Source organism: Centropristis striata, chromosome 3, assembly GCF_030273125.1.
Source record: "Centropristis striata isolate RG_2023a ecotype Rhode Island chromosome 3, C.striata_1.0, whole genome shotgun sequence".
Lineage (NCBI taxonomy): Eukaryota > Metazoa > Chordata > Actinopteri > Perciformes > Serranidae > Centropristis > Centropristis striata.
The window spans coordinates 9,945,404-9,973,369 of NC_081519.1; the positions used below are offsets into that span (position 1 = coordinate 9,945,404).

At 38.7% G+C, this 27,966-nt stretch overlaps 2 protein-coding genes across 2 annotated transcripts in view; one reads left to right on the top strand and one right to left on the bottom strand.

Moving 5' to 3' along the window:
• The window catches only part of slc4a8 (solute carrier family 4 member 8), a 33,496-nt gene extending 17,196 nt beyond the window's left edge, over positions 1–16,300 (bottom strand). The window contains exons 1-3 of the mRNA XM_059328433.1: positions 16,065–16,300; positions 3,494–3,575; positions 302–454 (exon numbers count right to left, since the gene is read on the bottom strand). Of these exons, the coding sequence (XP_059184416.1) occupies positions 302–454; positions 3,494–3,575; positions 16,065–16,103 (274 nt within the window). The 5' untranslated portion in view covers positions 16,104–16,300. The remainder of the gene's footprint in view (positions 1–301; positions 455–3,493; positions 3,576–16,064) is intronic.
• A 2,198-nt stretch (positions 16,301–18,498) lies between these two features.
• Positions 18,499–26,585, top strand: ttll3 (tubulin tyrosine ligase-like family, member 3). The gene is made up of 12 exons (XM_059328432.1): positions 18,499–18,531; positions 18,617–18,735; positions 18,840–19,008; positions 20,233–20,288; positions 20,422–20,550; positions 20,655–20,769; positions 21,675–21,746; positions 21,829–22,009; positions 22,897–23,045; positions 23,605–23,848; positions 24,517–24,952; positions 25,075–26,585. The coding sequence occupies exons 1-12, from the start codon at positions 18,516–18,518 to the stop codon at positions 25,831–25,833; spliced, it is 2,445 nt and encodes an 814-aa protein (XP_059184415.1). The 5' UTR covers positions 18,499–18,515; the 3' UTR covers positions 25,834–26,585.
• The last annotated feature ends 1,381 nt before the right edge of the window (positions 26,586–27,966 follow it).

Here is a 27,966-nt window from a genome sequence, read left to right on the forward strand (position 1 = left end):
CCACCTCGGCATAGGCACACACACATGCAACATGCTGACTACTTCCTGCTCTGTGGTGTCTAATTAGTGGGCAAGTCAATTTTAGCCTGGAGGGCTTTATGTGTGTGCTAGTGTGTGATGTGCCCACACTATTGATAGACTTTGTTTAACAGTCACGGGAGGTGGACGTGCAAGTATACATGCATGCTCTGCACTGAGCCCTGACAAAATATCATTTTTTTCTATCTCTCTAACTCTAACTCATACATGAAAAGTAAAAAGACACTGGTGTAAGGAAAGGAATAGAGTTTTTGTGTGTTACCATGACTGGCGGTGGCTGTCTCACTTTCCTCGCTCTGTTGTGTTGCGATGCTTCCTGCCCTCCTGTCTTTCTTGCGGTGGCGAGAGCCGTGAGCCTTGTGGTGACGATGGCTCTGCCTGGGCATCCGGACGCCCACAAACAGAGTCCTGTGGCCTGACAGAGCAGGGAAGAAGAGATTTTATTTATTGTAAAATAAATATGTAAACATTTGAGTCAATGGAGTGCAACTAAACTTTAATTGACAAAATAACTGCCCAACAGAGCATTCAAAAACCATATAATAGCATAATGGTGATGTTAATGCCCATACATGTTCAGGGGAATTCAGTAATTACAGCTTCGAGAAATACAGCAGGTAGAATAAAGAGTCCTTTGATATATACGTATGAATGCTAATCTAATAAAGAACTAGAAGGGTACTAGTGTATCTGCTCCATGATTTAGATCCACTCCAAAAATATAATGGTTTCCTTCTTGGCCCATGTTTCCACCAAGGTTTTTTCGGTACCATGCTAAAAAATAGACAAAAAACCCCTGTAAAAACATAACATCCTTGGTGGTTGTAGGTTGCAACTTAAACATCATGCCTGACATTTTGAATACATTTTTCACTCTGGCCTTGAGAGTGTTGAATTCTTTATCATTATTATCAGATCAGCTCTCTGATTCTGGGCTGAACCTTTACCAGATATTGTTTTTGAAAACAGGCTTTTGCATACGTGCTAACAACTTCCAAGAAACAATCTTGTACAAACTGTTGCTACCCTCACATTTATTTATCCTGTGATTTTTTTGTCTTATTACCAGAACTTTTGGCTGATACATACTGTAGAGCAGAGGTGGGCAATTCATTTTCCCAAGGGGCCACAAGACATACTGCGAGGTTGCGGAGGGCAGGACCAACACTCTAAATTCAGAAGGAACTAAATTTTGCTCAATTTTAATTTCATCGCTTTATAAAATGCAGTAAATTATCTGGCTTTGAGCTGCTACTGGTAAGAATACATGTTACAGGATAAGACTATGTTAATGTGGAGGAAGTCAAATATAGCGGTAAAAAATAGTAAAAACTCCAATCATCATCTCACTTTTCCATTTTTGTAAACACACCATACATACAAACCACACAAAAAATATGGAGCATGTATGTTACGCAGTAAACCAGCAATTGATCAACTTTATGCAAAAAAACGTTTTATTCATAAAAAGTATTTTTCACAAGGTAACAAAGTAACTCAGTGTTTTTTGTGGAACGCAGGCACGTATGCATGCACACACATACGTAAAGTGCCTTCAAAATAAAAGCACTGTGATTGTATTGATTATTAATTTCGGGGTAACCTCATGCAGCCCGGACAGGGACAGCCAACGGGCTGGATGTGGCCCGCGGGCTGCCTAATACCCAGGTCTGCTGTAGAGCCTCGGTGCACAGATATGAAAAAGGTGCCACCATGTTTCCTACATAGGAGCAAGACAGACTTTATAGTTGCTTAGCCTCTTTCTGTTGTTGTTCTGTGTCTCTTCTGAGGTTTTACCATTTTTTCTGTGCTTTTGTTTCTCTTTGTGGTCATTTTGTGTCTCGTTGTAGTCATTTTGGATCACTTTATAGTTATTCTGTGTCTGCCTGTGGTCATGTTATGGTTATTCTGTGCCTTTTAGTTGTTTAGTATCTCTTTGTGGTCATTTCGTGCCACTTTGTAGTCATTTTCTGTCTTTTTGTAGTTGTATTATTACTTTGTGGTCATTTTGAGTCTCACGTGCACGTTGAGTCTCTTTGAGTGACATTTTCAGGTGAAGGGTTCCTCACACTTATGTAGGGTTTCTGATAGGATAATATAAAATCCTAATTAGCTGAGGATAAAACTGGCTTCTTTCTGTATTCCAGATGGAACAACTGCTGATGGAGGAAAGCAGAGTTGATTAAGGTCATTCTCTCAGCTCAGATGGTTAAAGTGACTGAAAGTGAAAGCCATTAAACTAAAGCGTTAGGTGCTGCTCCAAAACTCCACAGGGAAAATCAGGGGACAACACTCTGCTTTCCGTCCCACACTAGTCTTAACCTCTGCCATCTGTAATTATCATCAGTGTTAAATGCAACATGTGGTGATAACAAGAGACTGTATGCACATGGCGCTGACTATAATGGAGTTCTATTTGAATATCAAAGCGGAGATTTCTAAAACTAGAGAACAAACAGTTGAAATAATAAGGCAATTAATCAAATTGTTTTGGCAAATTGTTGTGAATAAAATGGAACAAGAGGTGTTTATATATTTTGAGGTGCAAAGAGAATAAAAAGCTACTGGAGCTGCAGTTGAGTTTTCCATCTCTCGTTAGGTGTTATTATCCCTCCAGGAGAGCCAAAATAGGCCTAGTGACACCCACACAAACACACACATACACCTGTCTCCACACACTGATGACTGACGGAGATTTATACACAAGAATGGTAAAAACGACTCAACCCTGCTGAAAATCCCGCTCCAGCAAACTGTTTGGTCTTATAAAATACACACAACATACAGTAAATACTCTCAGGAGATGAGCACAACGTAAAGTATAGGTACTTTTCTTAAACATGTCTTTAAGGCGTCTTACTTCTGTTACGTTACCTTTCAGTGTAAAATACATGTACCACACTTTAGTCTTTACCACATTTCTTTTAGGCTGATGGATGCAGTGTTACATGCAAAACATCTATTGAGCTCATAAAATATGATTTATGGTTAGTTTGAACTGGCCGGCAGTGTTATTATGTAGAATTATTCTTTTCCAGCCAAGATACAAACTGCAGATGTGACAGCCACTGATAACACAGTAGGCACAAGGAGCATCATTTACTTTACACAGCGGACTGTTCAGGAAAAATATCTACAATTTAAAATAATGGAGCTCTGCTATGGAGAACTTGAATGATTACAAACACTAAGCGACAATTTCTGCATTGTCAGTGAATGAAAAAAAGAAAAAGAAATGTCCTCACAGAGAATATAGTTCTGATTGAGGTGTGTTCAGGTGTGAAACATAGCTGAAAGTTTTAATCGCATATTAATGTAGTCTCATTTATCCAGTTGTATGCGAGAAAAAGCATGCAAAAAACAGAGTTGTCTTCAAGTAACTGGTATACAAATGGTCATCTTAGGTTGTGAAGTATTCCTTTCAGTATGTTTTCCATCTGCCGATGTTACTCACCTTCTAGTTCTTCCTTCTCATAGTGGATGTTCAGTACTGAGCTGGTCCCTCCCTGGTCTACTACCACCTCCTCATCTGGCCTCTGATGGACACACACACATAACACATGTAAGTATAACTTTACAGTTATTTTAGTGATATTCAGTGCAAATGACAAGTTTCTTTACAATGCCCTTTGTCTCCAGTAGCCATGCTGTTCTTATGGAAAAGTTCAACTTTGTAGAGCACCTTCAGCACATCAAGATCAGTGTGTAAAAGGAAACCTGAAAAGGTCATAATGTCCAGAAATGTCCTGTTAAAGACAAAGTACTGCCACTGTAACAGAGCCACTAATTGGCCAAACTGGCAACAGCTTTTCAACAATGCGCATCAAATTCCAGACAATCTATTCTCAGAGCGTCTGCCACAGACACACAGAGAAGGGCAAGCGGGCACACATCCACATAAACACACATACACACACACATGCCAGAGGTAAACAGAGTATGAGTCAGTTGGAGAATGTGCTAGGCTCTACTATCGAGGGGAAATCAAATCAAATCAAATTAGCAGAGAGCCACATCTATCAGGGTTGCTGCTGTGGGCAGACTGCTGCAGGATGTGTTTTACTATCCCAGCTACAGGCGTTCTCAGAAACAGTGCTGTTTGCTCAAGTGAAGCAGTGAGTGTTATCCGTGGTCATGTATCGGTCCTATGACAATGAGGGCACAGTGCTGCAGGAACCTCTACAGTGGCTCTGGAGGTCTGTGCTGCTGCAGTGTGTCTTCTTTTCAGGATCTCTTAAATGCATGAAACAGTAAATCCTTAATCTCTGGAAACCTCTAATGACAGCAATACACCACAGTATGAATAAGTCACTCCTTGTTTTCTAGCAGAAATGTTACATTTGCACTGTTTGTTCCACCAGGGCACTTTTCTGCTTTATATATGTATATATATATATATATATATATATATATATATATATATATATATTCTCAGATGTGCAATATCTGTAAAATGCATAGTTCTTTCAAGAAAACAAACACAAAAATGTATATATATTAATATTAATTATAAATGCCAAATAGCCGAAATATATTCTTATTCTGTCTTCTATATCTATGTGTCTGTATCTTGAGCTGCTGTGACAACTAGATTTCCCCACTGCGGGATAAATAAAGTCATATTTTATCTTATCTTATGTGACACAGTCAGGACGACAAAAACACTGATTGTAACATCTGGATGCTATAATACCCCTGTGAACATATGTGAGCATTGTATCTAAAAGCTGGCTACAGCTGTTGCCAATAGAATCAATAGCTACAATCTATAAATAAATGCAAATGGTTGAGGGAAACAAACAACACACACGCTGGTATATAAATGCAGCTCTACATAATGGATGCTTCCACCCACTCAATATGAACACATGATCAGTATGTACTGGGTGTGTGTATTGGAGTTTGAGGGTGGTAAATACAGACTTGGTGTTACACAAGATTGAAATATCTGCCAATTGGCGAAACAGGGGGGAAACTCATAGCTAGCTCAGAGTTTTGTACACAGGAAATATATATGTGTATGCATGTTTGTGTGTGTGTGTGTGTGTGTGTGTGTCCATCAGAAGATGGATGTGTGAATGATGACAGCCCTTTCAATAATTCTCCCTGAAAACTGAGGGGCAAACATTGGAGATCTACAGTCTCTGGCATGCAAGTCTTTTACTGTAATTGGTCAGTCCAATATCCTGTGAACAGCGAATGTAGCACACACTGCAGCTCAGGCTGCTACATGACGGCAACACGGGCAAAAATAATTGCAAGTTGTGTTCCTGGAGTGCCATTGCAACGTGCTGAGAGTTTGTATAAGTGGAGTGGAAATGAAAATGTCTTGGTCTGTCAGAGCAGCACCCTCATTTATTCTGATGAGAAATGTGTCCTGTTAAAAAGAGTGAATTGTCCCTTGATTTAACCTTCCCAGGACACTGTGTGTGTTACTACTGTAAGTGTGTGCGTGGAGCAAGAATGAGCAGTGATTTTTCTTAGTTCTCCCGGGGTTTGGCTGATAAAACACCACGCACAGTTTATTGACAAAAAACCCACTTTTGAATCATGCTGGTTTCCGCCTGCAGTTATGAAATGTAATAAATGGGGATGGTGCTTTGTGTGTGTGTGTGTGTGTGTGTGTGTGTGTGTGTGTGTGCGTGTGTGTGTATTAATCACGATTTCAGACTATATTTACACGCATATTGAAGTCCCTAAGCTTCCATCTCATTCCTTTAGCCTCTCTATGCTGCAAAAGCACTGAGCTAAGCACATTAACACAAGATTGTGATAAGGAAAAACGAATTAACATGCAGTTCCATCAGATAAATGTCTTACCTGATTACAAGCAAAAATCCCAAAAGCTTTCTGTGGTGCCAACTGCCCTAAAAGTTGTGCAGATGTCCACTTATAATTCACATAAGCGTTTTTAAACAGCCTTTATATCCCAAGACATCCACTTAATTCACAGGTGTGTGTGGCCTGATGCTGCCTTCCTGCTTCCTTTCACACCCTCTCCACCAGATCAGTGCTTTGGGATTTCTTTGTCTTTCCATGACTGAGCACTTCTTTATCCCAAGACGATTCTGTCCTTGTAAAAAAATAAGGCCACTTAATTAAGAAGTCATGCTTGGGCTAAACACAGACTTGTGGTTTTAGTATAATTATGTTTATGCAAGGGATGGAAGTGCAGTGACAGAAGAAAATGTTTTCGAATGTAAATGTATATTCAACAACAGTTTCTTGTTCCTGTCAAAGTGCCCTTAGGCAAGGCACAAAAGTGCCGTTTCATACTAACGGTGTCTACAATGGGGCTTCTACCAAGCTCTGCTATTACAAGTTAAAACATAAATCATACTGTTAGACTTGAAATTGTCTTTGTGATCTTAGTGAATATGCTTTAGTTGACCCCAAACTTTTTTTGTCAGAAGTTGGCACTATAGGCAACGCACGGCTGTAATCCTTCAGTAAAGAGAGAAGCTGAAGACAACAAACTGGAAATATAAAAGGTTGCAAAGTTTTGATTGTTCTTTCATGACAGCAAGTATTGGTTGTGTGTCATGCTTTCTGGCAATGAAGACAAATTAATGCAATATCCGGGAAGACGCCGACAAAGGAACCTGCAGATCTGTCATATCAGTTAAATGTTACCTACAGCAGAACCTATTCAGCAAAGGCTTTCCTTATCCTATTTAGCACACCAGCTCTTTTTTGACAAAGGCAGAAACCACCTTAAGTGAGCGTAATTTTGTTCTCTTGTGGGCAGTGAGTGGCATTGTGAACACAATTTTGACATATAATCACCTTTTAAGTTGATATGGTAAGAGTGTTATGGCACCCAGTTGCATATTTACATCCGGCCGATACAGAACATTATCATTGATTTGGAGATGTGTTAGTGTTCACCAGATCAATATAAGTCCATATTCACGCTGCTTTTAGCTCTGATTTTGGTCTCCACCAACTCCTGAGAAAAACTGCTTTCTAAGCTGACAAATGCTCTACTATGTTCACCAGATAACTGTCTCTTTCTGCCATTAGGTGCTAAACAGGTAGCATTCCGAACCTTCTTGCTTGAAAGGTTGTAAACACCAGAGCGGCGATGTGAACAAGACCAGTAGAACTGCTGAACAGTGAGCTGAAACTCGCTCTGTAATGTAGAGGGGAGCTGCAGATTCAGATGATAAATATCTGCCAGCTTATCACTGAGTTTCCTCACATTGTCACATTGTTTTGTTCGAATTGTCATTTAATACATTTTTATTATACAAATATCAATAACAGCCTCTTTAAAGAAAACAATCCTGTGCATATGACCCTCCACTGGGAGGAATCTGTCCCTGCTCTCACATCACATGTAACCCTGATTCAAACACGCGCACACAGTGTTATCAGTCAGTGCAGCTGTGGCTGGTGAATTAGCGCTGCTATGCAGTGTGTGGAATTGGGCTCAGGCTGGAGGCAGTCAGCTCCATTAGAACTGGAGCTTTACCAAACATATAGGCACACAACAAGAGAGAATGGATGAGAGAGAGACTCTAAAAGCCTGTGTCCCAGAAAGGATGTTAGACTATCAGATCATCAATTAGTTTGGATCCATTAGGTGCATACACACAAATACACAGAAAGAAAGGAGGAAAATCATCTCCTGAGGCTCATTCAGTATCTATAACTACAGAGTGGGAGAAATTTTGCTTCAGAGAACAACATGACAGAAAAAAATCTTCTTTTAGGTCATCTTTTGTAGGTGGATTACACTACAGTACGTCCATGCTGTGATTATGATATTCCTTCTGCAGAGTCCATGTTCTTCATAACACAATATGACTCACCGCCCGTAGTCACAGCTCACTAAAAGCACCTTCTTAATGGCAAATTCATGCAGGTATGTGTTTTCTCAACAGGTTAATGGTTCGCTGTCATTCACAACTCACCTCCCTTGTGTCACATTATGTGCCTTAGCTAATTAAAAGCTCACATGGCACTTGAAGTTTTGTTTGCTCTTTCTCTGGGAGAGCACATCGGTGACCCTCAAAGCTTGCACATGTTTTTCCACTGACGGAGCACATCATTTGTGTTTTTTGCCGCCTCTTTCTATCTCCCGGCAACCGTCCCTCTTTTTCTTACTTGTCCTCAAGCTTTGGAACAGTTACAGCGCTTGGGAGGGTTTATGGCTCAAAAATAATTTTCCACACAGATTACTGCTGCTGCGCCATAGAGGCGCTCCACAGCTAGCCCCAAAATGGCTGCCTGTCCTTGAGTTTCCGTCCTTTATGAGCATATGTGGTAACCATCCATGGGGAATGCACACTGGAGCTGCCTTGTAGCTGGATATGAGAAAAGAAGCACATGAAAGTGCCAAATCAAATGACCTGAGGATACTGTCACGCAAATTTACAAAGAGGAAAAATAGAAAAATCACATATTAAGAGAACTGTAACTCTGTGAAAGTTTGCTTTAGTTAAGTTTTGGTTTAGTGGCACATGACAAGTATTTGCAGCGCAAAACATTCACTTTGGCCCTTCACAGGTTATTAAAGGAAAGGTTATTAAAACAATGGTCAGGTGCCCGAATGAGCACTGAAACTACTTGCTTGATTAATTCCTCCTGTGGTCACAGGTCATTAAATTTCAATGAGGTTTCAGTGATATGTGATGACAGACAAAATCTACCATTTATTCATTTTTTTTTCCTTTCATTTTTTTTTCATTCATTCATTATTATTATTGTATGAAAATAATTAATACCAATAATGTAATGAAGTATAACATCAATGGGAGGTAATTACATTATCAGGTTAGCCTTCATTTCGCAAGTCCTGATAATGTAATAATTCCCCAATATTGTAATAATTTAACAGCAGACCACCCATTACTTGGGTTCAAGTGGTGATACTGTGTAGGCAACACTAGCTCAAGAGCTCTAGCGCCACCAACAGGTCAAAGTTGAATGTTTATTAACTTTTGAGCCGTTTTCATCCATTTTTCACAAACGAGGTATCCATGACACATGAATGCATTCAACAGCTTCTTGAAATCTAAAGGTGCTTGGTGTTGTACTATATTACATTATTGGTAAAAAAGTGTATTACATTATTGGGAATGCACTTTATTACATTATCGGGAAGTTATTACATTATCAGGTTTTATTACATTTTCAATGGACTCAAGTGCAGATTTTTGTTACATTATCGGGAATTTATTACATTATCAAGTTCTACATGCCCTTTTGTGAACTTTCACATGAAGTGGTACATCATCCTGGGAAAAAAACTTGCGAATCTTAGTATATAAAGACAACCCCAAGAAAAGTATTTATGCAGATGCATCTAGTGCCATACTGCTGCTGCTAAACTGCAGAGGCGACAGTCAATATTACTCTTTAAATGTAATTAGTTTGGAAATGTTTGATATTTTTCACTGATTACTGCTCCTGTTAAATCAGTGAGACCCCTCACAATGATTTTCAATGGACTCAAGTGCAGATTTTTATTACATTATCGGGGTTATTACACTATCGGGAATGTATTACATTATCAGGTTCTACAAGGGGCTTCATATCAATTGTTATCTTTAAAGGTTCCCCCTGTGTTTCCACAGACAATCAAAAATCAACTTGATTTGTCTAACCCACACTTCATATTACACAGTCACCCATAAAGTTGGAATAATTTTGTTCTCAGACACAATCCTCTGTTACTTGTAGTTTTATTTTCATTGTGATATGCTTAGAAAAGATTGATTAATAAAGTTTTGAGGAGATATACACTTTATCTGTCAAGAATAAATCCCATTGTCCCAATCATTTCATGTAAAAAGGTAAAAAATATTGTATTCCAACTTTATGGCCGATCGTGTAGCTTTAGATAAAGCTTTGGAATGTATTTTTGCACAAAACAAGTATTTAAGCATATAAGTAATTGATCTTTTAATAGGTGTATGAACAAGAGGAATAATAACAGCAACAGTTTTAATGTTTATATGGGCCTCTATTGTTAAGCTTACCTACTGTTGAAATGTTGTGCCTACAATGACACATTCTCTTTTTTTGGGTTATCGATGATAAACTCATCCAACACAAACTAATCACTGTATTCAGTGCATGAAGACTTGAGGCGCCCTGATCTAATGTCCCAACATGTAAAAGCCAAAAATAGATGCTATCACTCGACTATTTTTGATAACTCAACAAAAACAAGATAATTTTTCTGGCAGGGCACATTGTCCCAGAAAGATGTTAGATTCCCAGTGCAGAACAGAATACTGCAGTTACACACAGTGCCCTACTTACGATCCTGATAAAACTCCCATGGTGTCAATTTTTTGGGGGGTTGGGGAAGCAAATCTGCCAGGGGGTCTCTATATTCTCCTCTCCTTTCCTTTGCTCCCCTTTCCAGCGAATGTTGAGGGGTTTTGACCGGCCATTCTACAATCCAAAGACTTTGTTCGATTAGCATTGCCACCGATAAAAGACTGATGTTGATGATGAATACAGAAACACCACACACAGTAAGTTTATTTATGATTATGATTACATTTACTGATGATTATAACAGACGGCGGTGCGTGGTTGCCTGTCATAGCTAAGCCATTTTTTAATTTCTATTTTTATCAATATATTGGGAGGGATCAATATTATAGATTATAAAGTTGGGACGCTTTGAAAAAATAAATAAAAACAGAATAGAATGATTTGCAAATTCTTGGTGACCTGAATACAGTACAAAGACAAGATATCTAAAGCTCAAACTGGGAACTTTTCTCTCTTTTTTTTTTAAATAGATACACTAATCCAGACTTAATGCTTTTTTTTTTACATATATTAAAAAAATTATAACCTTGCTGTGGAATAAACACAGTGGTTTTGACTTGTCAACTTTAAGTCAAGAAATAAAGAAGAGAATCATCATACTTCTTCACATCACTGCTCTCTGACTTTTGTTATGTTTGTATATAATATATTTTTTCAGAGAGATGATGACCTTGTAGCTCAGACAACCCTTCGAAGTTGTGTGGTCAGTGAGTAGTTAAAGCTCTTTTGTAATTCCTGCATTTAATTTTTTCCTGAGATATAACAATCAGGCAAAATCAAAAAATATTGTCAAAGTGCATTACAGTGAAACCTATTGAACTGGTCATCTCCCTGAACAAATAGAGCAGCAATGATTTGCATCCCAGTCTCCGAACTGAGGGGGGCAATCAATGTGCTGCGCCAAAATGTCCTTTCACTCCATCAGGACTGTGAGGGAGCTGTGAGAGAAGCTTCAGAGGAATGAGGCCTGCAGGTTACAGTTCAGAGGGATGACTGATGAGACACATCACAGAAACTGGATTATTTCTCATGAGAAAGAAGATGATTTTTTTTTTATTGTGTAACTACATATCATGAGAGCCTTCCCCTCTGTATGGATATAATAACTGCATCAGCAGTGAGCGCTGCAAGACAGTGAATGGTAGATTCATAAAATTGCTTCCATGACTCAGCAGCACGGCGTGGGCTTCCAACCATTCGAGATGTCTGTCACTACTGACTCAACTGTTAAGATAATCTCTCTCTCGTTAACAAAACACTTGTTGAACATTTCTCTTTAGGCAACATGCACCAGTCCACTTGATTGTATTTCTGTCCACGCCAACACCACTCTCCGCTCTTTGGAAGCTGACCCCTCTCTCCTCCCGTCCACGAGCACCCTGAACTGACAGCAGGGACACAGATCCTGACTCAGACAACTGGGCCTGTCACTTCCAGACTATGCTTGGTGTCTGAGAGCTGGGGTAGGCGCTCGGTGCCAAAGCCTCTAGCTGCAGCTGCCTCTTCATTGCAGTGCATCATTACTCTGCTGTGAGAGTGCCATACTCAGAGAAAGGGTTAACATGAATGGATGAAAGGAAGAGGTATTGGTGAAACAAGTGAGACAGGAAAAAAGGGCTGCAGGAGATAGGATGAAAGGGGCGGTTGTTTTGACTGCTTCAGCCCACGGGTAGCATGAGTCATGCACACAGTTTTCAATGCCACACATGCAGTTCTGCCTCTCCACGGTCCTTGCTCTCTAATTGTTTTCTTTACAGAAAGATTACTGCGGCCTTAGTTGTTTTTGTGGGTGAACGATGAGCACATTGGCGTAATTAAAACTGTAGATTTTGGAGTTTCACCAAGCAAGCAAAGTCTTTGTCTGGCTGAAATTTGGGTTGTATAATATCTAAAAGTAGGCTACTCCTGTGAAATGCAACTGAACCTGCTGTTTAAAGACATTTCATACCAGTTCTCCTGACTGGTGGGGGTTTAAACCTCTGTGGATCTTTCACTCTAATGAGTGTGCTTTCAAACTAAATGAATCCCATTAAATGGTGGCTTTGAGCATATGTCACATTACTGTAATCGTTTTCAAAGATGATGTGGTGTATTAAATAGTTTTAAACATCAAACTGGAAATTTTGAGACACTTTTTACAGATGTAAAACTCAAGATTGATTAAATTCGATGGATTTGTACAAAACTATGGTGTTGCTCTTTAAAATACACAATTATTCATTAGCTAGGCAACTATGGATCACTCTCCAAATGGACTCCAAACTGATTAAAATGAAGGAGTGGGAGCGATGCCAAGTAGCTACTGTAAAAGGACTGAGAAAAAAGGAACTGTGACAATCTTGTGGAGGGACGGATTTATGACGTGGAGTGTCGTAAATTATCGCAAAAGTGGAAGTAGAGTCACAGTCTTACAGTATTGGGGCTGGTAGTGATGTCATCAAAAACTATTATCCAATTATACAATAAAAAAACATATCAAAACTGACATCTGTAATTCTGTACTCATAATACTGATTTAATTTGACTCAGTTACATATACCCATTTCAAAAGTGATCACTCAGGTGAATGGAGGTTATCATTGATTATCAGTGTCATAGATACAAGTTAAAAGAGGCCTGATACACCTACTACTACAGTCATGGAAAAAATGATTAGACCACCTTGTTTTCTTCAATTTCATGTTCATTGTAATGCCTTGTACAACTAAAGGTACATTTGTTTGGACAAATATAATGATAACAGCAAAAATAGCTCATAAGAGTTTAATTCAAGAGCTGATATCTAGACATCACAATAATGTGAATAGATGATAACGGTTTTTTGAACCTACTAGTCGCAGGCTAATTCTAAACAATATCTATGAGGCCGATAACTGCTAATAATGCCCATTCAATCTAATGATAACGTTTAAAAGTGGTGTTATATCACTGTTTTGTATGATGATTGCACTGTAGTATGGTCTGTGATTGTGTCTCTTTGTTTGGTTTTGATGTTTGTTTTACTTACGGATTTCTCCGTATAGTTATAAAAATACAGAGAATCAGTGTAGAACCTGAAGAAGTCATCTTCTATTAAAACACTGCTCCTCTGTGGTGCAGGTATACGATGTATACACATCAATGGCACTGAGAAGTACTGAATACAAGCTGAAAATAAAAAGGCTGTTCTGTATGTAACTGTAGATAATCACATTGTGAGGGGTCTCAGTGATATAACAGGAGCAGTAACCAGTGAAAAATATCAAACATTTCCAAACTAATTACATTTAAAGAGTAATATTGACTGTCGCCTCTGCAGTTTAGCAGCAGCAGTATGGCACTAGATGCATCTGCATAAATACTTCTCTTGGGGTTGTCTTTATATACTAAGATTTGCAAGTTTTTTTCCCAGGATGATGTACCACTTCATGTGAGAGTTCACAAAAGGGCAGTAACATTAAGTAATCATGAGGATTATTTTGTAACTAATAAGTAACAGTTTACACGATAATGCAAAAAAAAGTAACAAACTACTAAATAAAGAGAAATTAGTCATTACTTGTTTTGAGCTGTTCAGTGGCTGATTCATAGTTTATCAGGACCTACTTGTGAAGAAAGTGATCGGCAGCATGTCGATTTAGAGATATTCACGAACTTATAATTACCTAATGATTCATTTATAAAGTTTATCCTAGTCTGTCCTCTATTTACTCATCATTATCTGCTATAAAGTCAAAATAAAGTTATTCAGGAACTACTCAATGATTAATAAATTGTCAATTTGTTCCTGATACAATAGTTTGTGCCTACTCACGACTAATTCACCCACACTGATCACACACCTCCACCTTCAACGAGCACAGGCTTTTTATTCTGCTGGCTGTCGAGCAGCTCTCGATCTTAATGCAGGGGCACTAGAGGTGAAATCTAATTACAGTTAACGACTTAAAGCAATATAGAGGTAGTGGTGCTCTATGGAGTTATTTTTGTGCTTCATTCCTGTGTGTATTTGTGTGTGTGTGTGTGTGTGTGTGCGTGACGGCACATTTTGAGCACAGATAAACTTTTTTCAAGCACATAAGAGAAATTATTGTAATGCAAAGTTTGGTTGTATCTATATAAGCACACTATTATAAACATTCAACAAACAGGTCAAAGAGCTCAAAATAGATTATATACAACATATAATGTGCCTTTAGTTATTATGAAAAATTAGGACCACTTGTATCACCTGCAACATTAAAGCTGCAAAGTGTTGCTTACAATTTAACACATCAATCATTTAACATATAGGATAGGTGCTAATGTATAAAACGCAGGACTTCTGCTCATATTTCCCTCACTTTTAATAAGTGGATTTTTTAACACACAGACTTTCACTTGAAGACAAAGTATTTTTACATCTTTATTTTGCTGTTTTTACTCAAGCAAATCATCTGAATATCTTTCCCACTACTTGGAACACCTTAACAGCACTTTGGCAAGCATCTAGACTGGCTTCAGGTGGGAAAATGGAGAAGATCCCAGTTCATGCTAATTGACCAGACTGTCACAGAAATGGTGGACAGATAAACTCACAAGTTTTTTTTGTAGTGACAGTAAATTGGCAAAACACTACTGTTTGGAGAGTGATGGTGCTGGGCAATAACCCCTCCCGGTCTGACAGCTGTCTAATCAGAAGAGACTTCCCAGCTCACCTTTGGTCTTCCTCCATCAGTCTCCTGCCCCCACACTGGATGTCATTATAAATCACAACAATGACATGACTCTCTACATTGACTGCTCTGTGCTGTGGTGCTGCATGCCATGGTAGTTACAATCAAGCTATACAAACATTCATGTCAGCCAGAATAAACAAGGTGTGTTTAATGGTCCATTTGTCCTTATGGTTCCTCCTTTACCTCCATCTCATTAGCTGACCCAGGATCAGATACTGGATCACCCATCAACAAGGCAGTAAGGGTGATACCATTTTCTCCTTCAAACCTCACTTTGACCACAGGCTGTCCTGTCTCCCTGCTACCAGGATTGGCACGTGTATGGAAGAAGACGCTCAGCACTGTAATGTGGTGCACGGTGTAAGGATGGCGTCAAGGTCATTTGAGGGTAACCGAGAAAACAACACGCCGTCTAAGCAAAGAGCCCCCAGAAAACCCAGCAAACTGTCCCGTTCCTGTTTTCCTCTCACTCACGCGCTTCAGGACGAGCAGCTGACATTCTTTGTGTGTAAAAAGCATCGATATCTAATCAATAATCTGCTGCTGCAGCTTCACATTAATGCAACCAAGACACATTTGTGTGTGCTCAAGTTATTGTCAAAAAACAGATTTCCCAGTGCATCGCAATGTGACACGCTCCCAGGAATAACCGCACGTGTTAGCACCTCAGAATAACAATATAAACAACATCCTCCGCATACAGCATCATCCTGCAGGGCAAAGAAACCTTACACATCTTAGCATCTCGGCAGAACATTTACTGAATCTTCTTAAGCATAAAACGTACAAGAAGAACTGATCAATTAAAAACATTGCAACAAGCTACAGGGCATGCATGTGGAAATACAAGTTGCAAAGAAAACAAGTGATCATTTATGGCATTAAATAGTTCTTGAAACATGACACAGTGTATCATTCCAGCTGCAAATTGCACATTTCTATTGGAGAATTTCAAACTGCAGTTGCTGGAGCTTGTGTACGTCCCATACTGTCAAAGCAACGCGCCTTGCATTAGACATTTAAAGGGCACTTTACCTGGTAGCTCAGCATGCTCTCGGGGTCGTTGACGGGCATGCTTGTGGCCTTTGGGTAAACCTGCTCGGTGTTCACGGAGTGTACAGGTGAGACTTTCTCCGGGGCTGGTCAGCCTCTCAGCGCTGTCTTCGGACGTTTTGAAGAAGCAGTCACGAGCTGTTAACAGCTTCTGCTTGCGCAGACATGCTGAGAGCAAACATCTCTTCCAGATTAATTAAAACGGTGAAAAGGATAATTTTGTCCCCCCCTGTGTTATGATGATTTCCCGGCCGCGCTTCCAGCTCCCCTCCCTCCTGTCCTGGCTGTGGGAGCAGGATGCAGAGAGCATCACTGCAGCCTCAGCCAATCAGAGCGCAGAGGCACACAACGGGCTGCGACGCACTGCTGCTACCCGACACAATAAAGCCAAGACTATTATAAGCTTATAGAGCTACGTCACTCCACACAATGTCCAGTTCGGCAGCTCCTCACCTTTCAGCTGTTAAGATGTGCCGGACTCTGACCATTGTGTACAGCAAATGTTGTTGGAGCTCTTTTTTATTTTGAACATATTGCACTATGCATCCACATAGCTATTACAGTCAGAATGACTGAATATGTGCTGCCAAAACTTTATATTTAGCTTTGGTCAGAAGAAGAAATGGAGGCAGAAGTGCTGAGATTCTTTATGAAGTAGCTTTACATTAATATTCCATTATAAATCACAGTCCTCCTACTTTCAAATATTAACGACAGGAAAGGTAAAGAAATGTTAGTGGCAAAATATACTACTTTATATTTGATAACAATAGAAACATTTCAGAGGGTCATGTTGTTAGAAAATATTGTAATATTAGTCTAAAATATATTATTAGAAGGATAAAATGAAAATACAAGTGAATTATACCTCGAAATTAAAATAAAAAATATTTTTAATAAATTATACATTTCAGAGGTTCATTTGATGTCATGTTAGAATATAATATAATATTAGTATAAAATATAATATCAGTATGAAAATTGGAAATGGAAATTAAAGTTAATTATACCTCAAAATTATTTACAATAAATAATAAAAAAAAATCATAATAGATGATAATAGAATCATTATACTTACTATATCATATTAGTTAGATGAAATGGGAATTTTTAAACCAAATTTAAAAATAAATAATTATATTTACATTATTGTAATTATTTTCCCAAAATAATCTTAATATTTTCAATATTGCCTAATAAGACATGGAATGACGATATAGGCGAATAGTAAAATTTGAATGAAAAACTGAGCAGTGAGAACATAAAATGAAAGAAAGAAAACAGCAACATTATTGATCTCACGCACTTGAACATACTAGAAAGCCTTGGGTGCCATCTAGTGGGAAGGTAAACCATTGCATAGAGCAGGATATACCTTTGCTATAATCCATATGGCCTACATGGCGTAAAGCTCACGCGCTCGTCCGGCAGAGTGCCAGGTTTATTATTGAAGATGCAGGACAGGTAGTTTTACTTTAACCTCTGCTGATGATCACCTATATTAATAATGAAACGAAACACATTACACCGAGAAACCTCCATGTTGACCTGTGCATGAACTTTATACATCAAAACCAATATGCGAGTGTCTGCCTGCCACACTGTTACACCATTGATTGGATTTAGCTCAGCAGGTTGACCCCCCTCGGTCCCTGCAGTTCACTGAGCCTTCAGCACAGATTGCAATAACGTGTGTGCAGCATGTTTGTGAATCGCTTGAGTTTTCGTGCATGTCGTCTACACGTGCAACTGTGTCAGATACAGTTAAGTGATCCACTTCCTTTAACGCATGGCTAAAGGTGGGAGATTTTTTTCATCGACCTGCACGGCGTCCTGTTTCTCCTGGGAACGGTTGTCCTGGCAACTATAAACATACTGTGGGAGCATGCACAGTTGTTATGGGAACAGTCTGCGGGAGCATGAAGGCAGCAGGACTGAGCAGAGTGGTCTGGTGACAATAGTAGGTCTGTATATTAATGCTCAAAGTCATATGTCTGCTGTTTTTTTGTTTGAAATGCACGCTCGTTCATGGTAGAAAAAGCCTACTGTGTCTTCTAGTTTGCATGCTTTGTAAAAAAAAAAAAAAGGGAAAAAAAAGTGTGCATGTCTATGCAATGCATGTCTGCCTGTATGTGCGCGCATTTTTGCGCATGGGTATGTCAACGAGGAGCTATGACAGCCTCAGTCAGCTCTGAGCAGATTTAGATTCCTGCTTGACCCAATTTACATCCTTCTTCAGCAGCTACAGGAGCAGTAGGTGCCATACAGTTTAAAGTTGCATATTGTTTTCTATCTATCTATCTATCTATCTATCTATCTATCTATCTATCTATCTGCCTATACAATGTACAAGATGACATAGGCCTATTTTTGCTCCCACAGAACTGAGCATTGTGTTCCGATCAGCTGAAGAGAGATCTATATAAAGGTAACATGCAGCCAATGCCAGGTAAGTGAATAGAGATCTGCACATACAAATACACCCACATGCATGCACACTTCATACTGAAATTTGACCAAGCAGTTTGTCTCAGTGTTACAATCCAAGGTGGCTCCAGTGGAGGGAAGGTTACGTCGCAGTGTGCCAAGCCTTCCAGCGATCAAGCCAGACAGGCTAAAAACAGCAAAAATGCTGGTGGAGAAAGCAGTGAAGGTGATTATACAAACAAACCAGATATCATTGTAGCACCTCTGCATCCTCACCCACTATCCTCTGACAATATGTGTCCTTTCCATCTCTCTACCACTCTACCACAGCTGAGGAAAGTGTTTTCAGTGCAGGGCCCCTACCCAGTTATTCGTGCTGCTTTATGGGCCAGAGGGTGGGTGGAACGCCGCTTGCCCCTTCCTGTCCAGAGAGCAGCTCATTGCCATGGCAATGAGGAGGAGGATGGCGATGATGGTGATGTCAGTGCTGATTTTACTGGTGAGACAATGAAGGACAAAGTCCTGAGAGCTGCCAAATAAGATATTTATTATGAAATCAAGATCTAACTAGTCTCAAAGCTTGTTAAAGAAAAACAGCAGGATATAAGTGACTGAAAAATAAATAGATATGTCGAATAGAACCCTAGCACATTCTATAACTAAAAGAAGCAATATTTTACTTAAAACATCAAATATATAAATCAGACAATTTTACAGTTAAATCACTTGTTTTAATTATCCATATTGTATCCAAATCAAACATGGTCTGCATATTTTTTCTCTGCCTGTAGTACTATTCATCAGTCTTGATAGTTTAGGTGTGAGTTGCACAGTGTTGGAGATATGGGCTATAGAAATATCTTTCTTCTCTCAGATATAATGGAGCTGGATAGCACTCAAACTGCTGACAACATTACTGATAAGTGCTCTAATGTATTTTTCTGCATTTTGAGCAAGTGAAGTACCATCTATTTCCATAATTATTTAAGAGAAGACATCCCTCTCTCATATATATCTATATTTCTCAGACACTCTGCACCTCCAGGCTATCCTTATGAATTGTTCCTAGGTATTCCTACGAGAAACAATGCAGTAGAATTTGTAGTAACCCAATAAACTTACTACTTACGTACTATGGAAGCTACGTAGGTCCCATATTGGGTGTTGGATGCGTCAAACAAGCCCAAGGCTTTCAACCCGGAGACCGACGTTTTTCTCACGTTGGAAGTCAGAAGTTATTTTTATCCTAACCCTGTCTTTTTCCCCCCAACCTTAACCAAGTAGTTCTGTTCCGCAACATTAACACTGTGTTTAAAACAACCTCATATATTGTAGGATATCATATGAATCCCTTTTTCATGCTTTTTTAAAATAAAATCGTCCAAACCCATTCATGAGAATACATTGGCAAATCAAACTATCAAGATTGGTTGAATAGAACCTTTTTTTTTTCTTTTTCGAAGTGAACTGTCACTTTAACTGCCAAAGCTATCATAGCATGTAAAGCTATCATAGCATGCAAGCTATCATAAGTGTATATGTAATTGGAGCATTAGTTTAGATGGATGCATGGATACCCCTACACCTGATAAATGATACATTATGTGTACAGACACCAACCTATAACAAAACCCCCTACCCTTTTTACACACACACACACACACACACACACACACACACACACACACACACACACACACACTCTTTACTTATCTCTTTACAGAGAGAGTGGATGAAGGCGGGAAAGAGGAGAACCTTGATGACATGTATGACCTCATGGTAAGATTCAAGTGAACCAACATGAAACTGACTTCTTGCACAGTCTGAAAGCAATAGAATGTGCTTTGCTGTTCTTGCATTAGTTCATTTGTATTTATTCATCATGCTGTGCAACTTTTTCTCACTGTTCTAGTCTCGCATGGTTCGAAATGAAACTACATATTTCCACTGGACAACTCGTCGTGATTATATAGACTGTCGCTCCTTAAGGAATGACCAAATGACCAACCACTATGCAAATTCTGGGACATTTACGACCAAGGTCTCACCTCTTAAGAGTCTCTCATGATTAACTTGCAAGTACAAGTTTTAATTCTGGGCAAAGGTCAACTAGAACTATCTATCTCCTTTGTGTGTTTCTTTCAGGTCGGGCTCTGTGTGAACCTGCGTAACCTTCAGTGGTTTGATACAGCAGACCCTGACACCTTCTTCCCAAGATGCTACAGGCTTGGGGCAGAGGATGAAAAGCATGCATTCATAGGTCTGCTGTATGGCTCTATTAACTCAAAATGTTCCTCTAGTAGAGATGCAAAGATGCACTGAAGTCCTGAGAGGCATGTCAGAAAAAAAATCTGATGATTCATTTTCTAAGTCTGTATGTTTTCTCTCCTGTTTTTATCAATCATGAACAGGTGAAAACGTGCCAGGATAATATTTTTGTTCCTTTAAAAAATGAAGTAATAATAATAATAATCCAAGATTAATATTTTCTTCGAGGTAAGTTTTTTTTTTTTTTTTTTTTTTTTTATTTATTTATTGTTGTTTGCATTTACAAACATACAATCATAAAGAAAGAACAGTACAAGAAACAGTTAAAATGTGCAGAAAAGATTAAAAAAAAGCCCAGTGGGCTTATAAGCGACCCTCCCTCTTAAACCTTTAATAACTATACCTTACTTAAATGACATAGCTAGATGAAAATTTTTAAATGAAACTTTAAATTTCTTCCTGCAATAATACTCACCTGTAAGAAAACATGAAAGCTTTTAGTCCTGTTTAGAATATAGGTTATTGGTGCACTTCAGCCTTTTGTGGTCGAAATTAGTATTACAACACTAAGCACTTAGAAAACTGAAAAAATCACCTACGGAAACCTTTTTTTCATCTGTTTATCCTGGCAAAAGTTTTTTTCCAGCTGTTCTGCTACACACAAATAATTTAGAGATTTTAGATTTAGAAAATAGATCACCAAATTGTCCCCACTTGCCTCTCAGGGCTTCTGTAAAGACGTGTCCAGACATAAATGAAACATGGGAACTAGATGCCGGAAGTTACAAGTGGTCTTGTCACATCATCCGTCCTAGTTTTATTTGTGATGCATTATCATCGTAAAAAATGAACCACTACATGCCCTTGCTCTCTTTCCTGTTTTCTGTCGCAATTAAGAGGATTTCAGGAGGACAGCATGCACCAGCCTGCTGCAGCATGTGGTTGAAACAAGTGGATGGAGGAGAAATGGTAAGAGATGCAAAATAAATGTTTTAATTTCACCTAAGAGCTGGCCATGACTCTATAATACCAATTATTTTTCTCTCTACAGAGTCGGATATCGGGGAACATCGATTTGTTGATCCAGGAATGATCGACACGGCTTTGCAAGTGTGTGAGAAGTTTCTCAGTGTTTTAGAGCACGGTGACATCGATGTAACTGCAGAAACACCACCCTCAGTGGAGGGACAACAGTGGGCAGAGTTTCTGCAGGACTACTACAGGATTGTGCAGTGAGTATGATTTCTGGGAGCTTCCTGGCATTGCTAGAAGGAAACTTTTTATATCAGTAAAGCTCCTCCAGTGACAAGCTCCTCCATTTACGTTGTGCATTGCCTTCTACAATAATGCCAATTAACACCACAGTCAGAAATTAAGTCGTTTTAATATTCATTGAATTTAGTCATTTTTTCCCTGTGGATATTCAGTATTCCTTCCTGCACAGGGTGTCAGCACAATATCTGCCTGGAGTAAAGCATGTTGTAAGTTTAAGTGAATCAGCACATTAATAAACTCAGTCTGAGAGTCTAATGTTGTGTATAGTCAGAGATGGGCAGTATTTCAATTCATTGTATTTAAATTAAGTAATTCATTTGAGTATTTTCAATGTACTTTTGTAAGAAAATGCTTTAAGTAAGAGCTTGTATTTGTGCATTCGAAATACTTAAAATACTTCATTTATATATTATTTTGTCCTACAATAAGACACCTTTTGCTGTTATGGTCAGACCTTTAATATGTTAATATGTTGCCTAAAATTCAATAATCAGTTTCTATAGAAAGTATATTTGTATCTTCAAATTACACATTTCTTGTACACGGTCGCCTATAAAGTTTTAATAATTTTGTTTTCAGACACAATCCTCTGTAAACTGTGCTTCCATTTTCATTGTGATATGTTTGGAAGAGATTGATTAATAAAGATGAAGAAGACATACACTTTATCTCTCAGGAATAAATCACATTGTCACAATCATTTCATGGAAAGAGGTTAAAAAAATATTTCATTACAACTTTATGGGCGACTGTGTATTTTCATTAAATTTACATTTTGTCATACAAGTATTTGTGATCTGTAACAAGATCCTTTCTGATGTATTTGTGCCCACGCTGTGTGTAGTGAAGGTGCATTGATCCGGGGTAGCAGTGTGTTTGTGGATCGCTGTCAGGCCATGTTAGTCAGACTGCAGGAGGTTTGTCCTCAGCTGGATACAGACGGACTGAATAACATCTGGATCATCAAACCAGGTGCCAAGTCAAGAGGACGAGGTGGGTTCTTATGAAAATAAATAAATAAATAAATAAATAATCACATAGTTATCTTATATATTAATCTTTACTGAAATCAAATATTGGAATAAAAATTCCATATTGATTTGTGATGTGAATATTGTGGTTGCAACATGAACTGTTACATGCAGATGTTACTATTGTTTCCTTTTTCTAATTGGTTAATAAATTGGAAAACATAGAAAATTCCCCTCAGCTTCAGTCTGATAAAATAATGTTTACCTGCAATTTGTTTAAGATCAGAACCACCATGTCCTCTTCATTTTTATTTATTTTTTTTCAAAGATTTGTTTTTATTAACAAAAATACTCTTACAGTATGGTCATGGTGTACAGTAAGCATCTACAGTTTGTCACATTGGAAGTCATATTTTACAAAAGGAGCATAGACAAATACATAACTTTACAGACACACCGTACAAGAATAGTGATTTTTTTAAACAAAGAAGAATAAAATGAAAAAAATAAAATCATGTCCTCTTCATTTCATGCAGTTTTAATTTGTTTAAGTGCTTCTTTTCTTTTCCTCTACCACCAAGGAATAATGTGTATGAATCGCCTGGATGAGATTTTAGCACTTGTGGACGGTGACAGAGCCCTGACTAAGGAGAGTAAATGGGTTGTTCAGAAGTACCTCGAACGTCCTCTGTTGGTCCACGGCACCAAGTTTGACCTCCGGCAGTGGTTCCTCGTCACTGACTGGAACCCTCTGACTGTCTGGTTCTACAGAGAGTGCTACCTGCGCTTCTCCACTCAGCCCTACTCGACTAAAACCCTGGACAGGTTAGACAGCAGATCAGACCAAAAGGGAAAAACAGTATATATATATAAAGTATATACTTTGAAATGACCTTCAATGTGTCTTGTACAAAGAGTTCTTTGTGTAGGGATTGATTCAACAATGAAAGTAGCACTAAATGCACAGCAGTCCAGGGATGGTTGGCACCTATTTTATACTCTGATGTATTTCTCTGGCATAATGTACATTGGAATCATCTAACAAGCAGCAAATGAAAGGAGTTGGTTGGCACATTGTTAAAATGCTTTAGTTCCAAAAAATTAAGCAATCAATTGATACAAGAACCAGAAGAAAATAATAATATGAACATTATTTTTAATCTTTCAAAATACTCCAACAAATAATACATTACCTGTTACATTATTCAACCAACCCCAAAATGAGTGCCAACATAACATTTGACCCAACTTTTTGATGCGTTTGTGTTGGCCAGCTATTATATCAAAACATAGCTGATTTTTGTGTCTATTAACTTAAAGAAACAAATATCTTAATTTAACGTAATTTGATATGTGTTTTAACAGTGGTCGTGTTTCCTTCAAATAATTTATTTGCGCATTTTTGAAGATTTGTTCTGAAGATTCTCCCCCACTATTCAAAGCTTGTTTTACTCTAACCTTCTTGGCCGTATCTCCCTCATTATTTTCCTTAGTTCAGTCCACCTGTGCAACAACTCCATCCAGAAGCACTTCCAGCCGTCCTGTGAGCGCCATCCAGGAGTGCCTGAGGACAACATGTGGTCCTGCTCTCAGTTTAGGGCTTATCTGCAGCGGCAGGGCAGTGGGGCAGAGTGGGAGTCAGTGGTGGTCCCCGGCATGCAGCAAGCGGTGGTCCGTGCCCTGCAGACAGCCCAGGACCTAGTGGAGCCCCGTAAGGCCAGCTTTGAGCTCTACGGAGCCGACTTTATGTTGGGCAGGGATCTGAGGCCTTGGCTACTGGAGATCAATGCCAGTCCGACTATGGCCTGCTCCACCGCCGTGACCGCTCGCCTCTGCCCTGCGGTGCAGCTGGACACACTGAGGGTTGTGCTCGACCGACGGACTGATCCGAGTGCTTACACAGGAGGCTTCCAGCTAATCTACAAACAGGTGAGAATATCTTTACACTTCCTGCATAGCAGCAATAGTTGGACATTTCTAGAGGAATTCAAAAGAATAATAGATGCTACAGCAAATGCATTTATTTGTGTCTTACTTTATCACACTCCCAGGCTGCAGTTGAAGTTCCTCAGTATGTGGGAGTGAACCTGCTGGTGGAAGGAGCCCCCCTTAGGCGATCCAGACCTCATAGACAAACTGTTATTTCTAATATACCTCTCACTATCCAGTTTCCTCCAGACCAGTCATTGTCAGAAGATACCGAAACATCACATCAACCATCACATTATAAGTCCCATTCAGTCCCTTCTTTCCACTGCTCAGGCAAGGAGAACCGAGCTGTTGGCGAGAAGAAGAGGCAGCTGACATTAACATCTCCTAAGAGGGAACGTGAGGGGAGAACAGAAGTTCCCTCCTTTACCCGCAGGTCCAGTCGCAGTCTGACATGTAACCAGCCTCTGGTGGTACACACTGAACCTCAGAGGAAAGCTCGACGTTTGGCTCTGGGTTTTGGTGCCAACGGGGTAACCCTGGTCCCACGGAGCTTCTCCTTTTCCCTCAGCCCTCCTCACAGTATGTCGGATTGCAAATCTCAGGCCAACCCCAGCCACGGAGCACACATCTCCAGAGCCTTCCTAACCCAGACAGCCTTTGAGCCTCAGCACAGGACTACCCGTGTCTTTCCTTCCCTCCGGGGCCCCCTTCCTACCCTGGAGGTATTTAGCTTGCAGCCAAACATTACGGCAGGAGCCACCGCGTGTCGTAATCCAAATGTGTCCTCTAATCCCAATGTCCACAAGTTAATGCTCTGCTCTCAAAGGCAAAGTATGGCCAAACATAAAGAAGAGTTCACAGTGCAACATAAACACTAGTGGTTAATAAGTATTAGAAAGATGGAAAACAAATAGGAGCAAGTGCTAAAGAGGGGTTTTGGTATCAGTTATCAATTTATATATATTATTTTATATTATTATATTTATATATTGTAATCGCAATCCTGATTTTTTTTTTCAGGTTGAAAATTGAGATCATGATTATTTAATACATTTACTTTATTGACTTTGGAACATCATGCATGTATTGAACTTCGTAAAAAAAAACAACTTTTCAGTGGATTTTCTCAAACTTTAAATATATCAATTAAAAAAAATTGAGAAAAAAAGTTGGGATGCTGTGTAAAATGTAAATAGAGATAGAACGCATCATATTTGGAATTCAGAGCATATATATTTACAAAAACAAAAGCATGTTGTCTTTATTATTTTGTCTTGCAAAAAGTATTCTGTTTCATTTACTTTTTAAATGGCATCCCAGCTTCCCAGAACCTTGGTTAAACAATACAGTAAGATAATTGTTTTGTCTCTATCTTGTGTCCATCATCACTGGAATCCAAAACTGTAACTAAAAATCAAATTCAATTAAGCCCCTATCCTTGATTTGTATTTTAATGGGCTGGAGCCTTATGAAAAACAAATCTATTTATCACAACATATTGTGATTGAATGAAATATTATTGTGGCTGGCTGGAATCTCAATATAAGTATGTTTTACGCTTATGGTATTGACAACTGCAATCCGTACTGTGTTAAACTTAATTTGTATTAAACAAAGGAAAAACAGTGAAGATATGTGTCTCCAGTGTGGCTGATATTTCCAAGGTGACTGGGCAGAAAATAATGTAAATGATAACTGGTTCAACTTAATGGTTTTATATTAAGAGGATGTAGGTATTACAAACACCCAGCAGGTGGCAATGAAGGCTCAATGATCTAACTGCAAGTTTATGCCAGAACCTTTCAAGGAGAAGGAATTAAAAAAGGAAATCTGCAGTTTTTTATCCTTTTTTTTTTTCAGTTTTATGAAATTTGATTAAAAAACCTTTCCTGAATAACTTCGACATGAATACACATTTAACTGGCACTAATCTGATCAAATAAATAACTACATGTACATAACTACAGAATCTTTTCATGAAAAAGTTATACAATTTTTAAATGCTCCGATACTCCCAAAACGGTCTTATTACAGTCTGTTGATACATGTAGTCGGTGTTTTTTCCAAAATAAAGCACAGTATTTTGTGATGATGTCCGAAATTTGAAAAAAGTCATACATGTTGAAATTTGCCCTGAAAGTCTCAAAATGGTCTTGTTATAGTCTGTTGTAATATGTAGTAGTATAATTTTTCAAACAATCAGAAAACACCATCATTTGAGATGTCCAAAATTTGAAAAAAACAACAACAAAAAAAACAATCTTACTATAGCATGTCGGAAAAAAGTCAAAATATGGTCATTCTGTTGTTTGTCCAAAAATACCTGACATGATTTAAAATAGCTTGTTGGTCATAGTAAAAATACCAAATAAACAAACCTATACCAAAAATATGATAAAATAAAGATCTTACAGCTCAGCATGATAGAAGACTGACTAGAAGATAAAGGGTTGTTGGTTCCAACCTTGTGATGGGTGGTGAATTTTAAGGTCTAACACCACAATGAAGAAGTCAAATACGACCAAAAACAAGAGCTGTGTGTCAGAGGAGATAGATCAGGGAGATAGAAGACTGACTTGGAAACTGAAGGTTTTATACTGTCTCATTAAAAAAGTCATTTTACGTACTTGCAGATAGATAGATACTTAATTCATCCACATGGAAAAATTCAGATCTATAACCTCCTGCATCTATCTTTCAGAACCAACCGGTGGGGGTGTTTGATTTCTTACAGTGGATGTTCAGTCTCAAAACTCACTGCAGCTCATAAGGATCGAACCTACAACCTTGTGTCTTCTAATCAGTCTTCTGTCTTCCTGAGCTATCTCCTCTGACACATGGTCATATTTGACTTCTTCATTGTGGTGTTAGACTTTAAAAATTCACTTTCGGTCATGAGGTTTGAACCAACAACCTTCTGTCTTCTAGACTCTCTGCTATCACACATAGCTATCTGCGATGACACACTACAATACTTCATTGGTAATAGTAACAGCGTAAAACGTCCAAAA

Bases quoted from the DNA above. Each gene is read 5' to 3' on its own strand.
- ttll3 (XM_059328432.1), top strand. The intron at 19,009-20,232 runs GTGAGACAATGA...ATCTCTTTACAG, and splicing joins TGTCAGTGCTGATTTTACTG to AGAGAGTGGATGAAGGCGGG. The intron at 23,849-24,516 runs GTTAGACAGCAG...TATTTTCCTTAG, and splicing joins TCGACTAAAACCCTGGACAG to TTCAGTCCACCTGTGCAACA.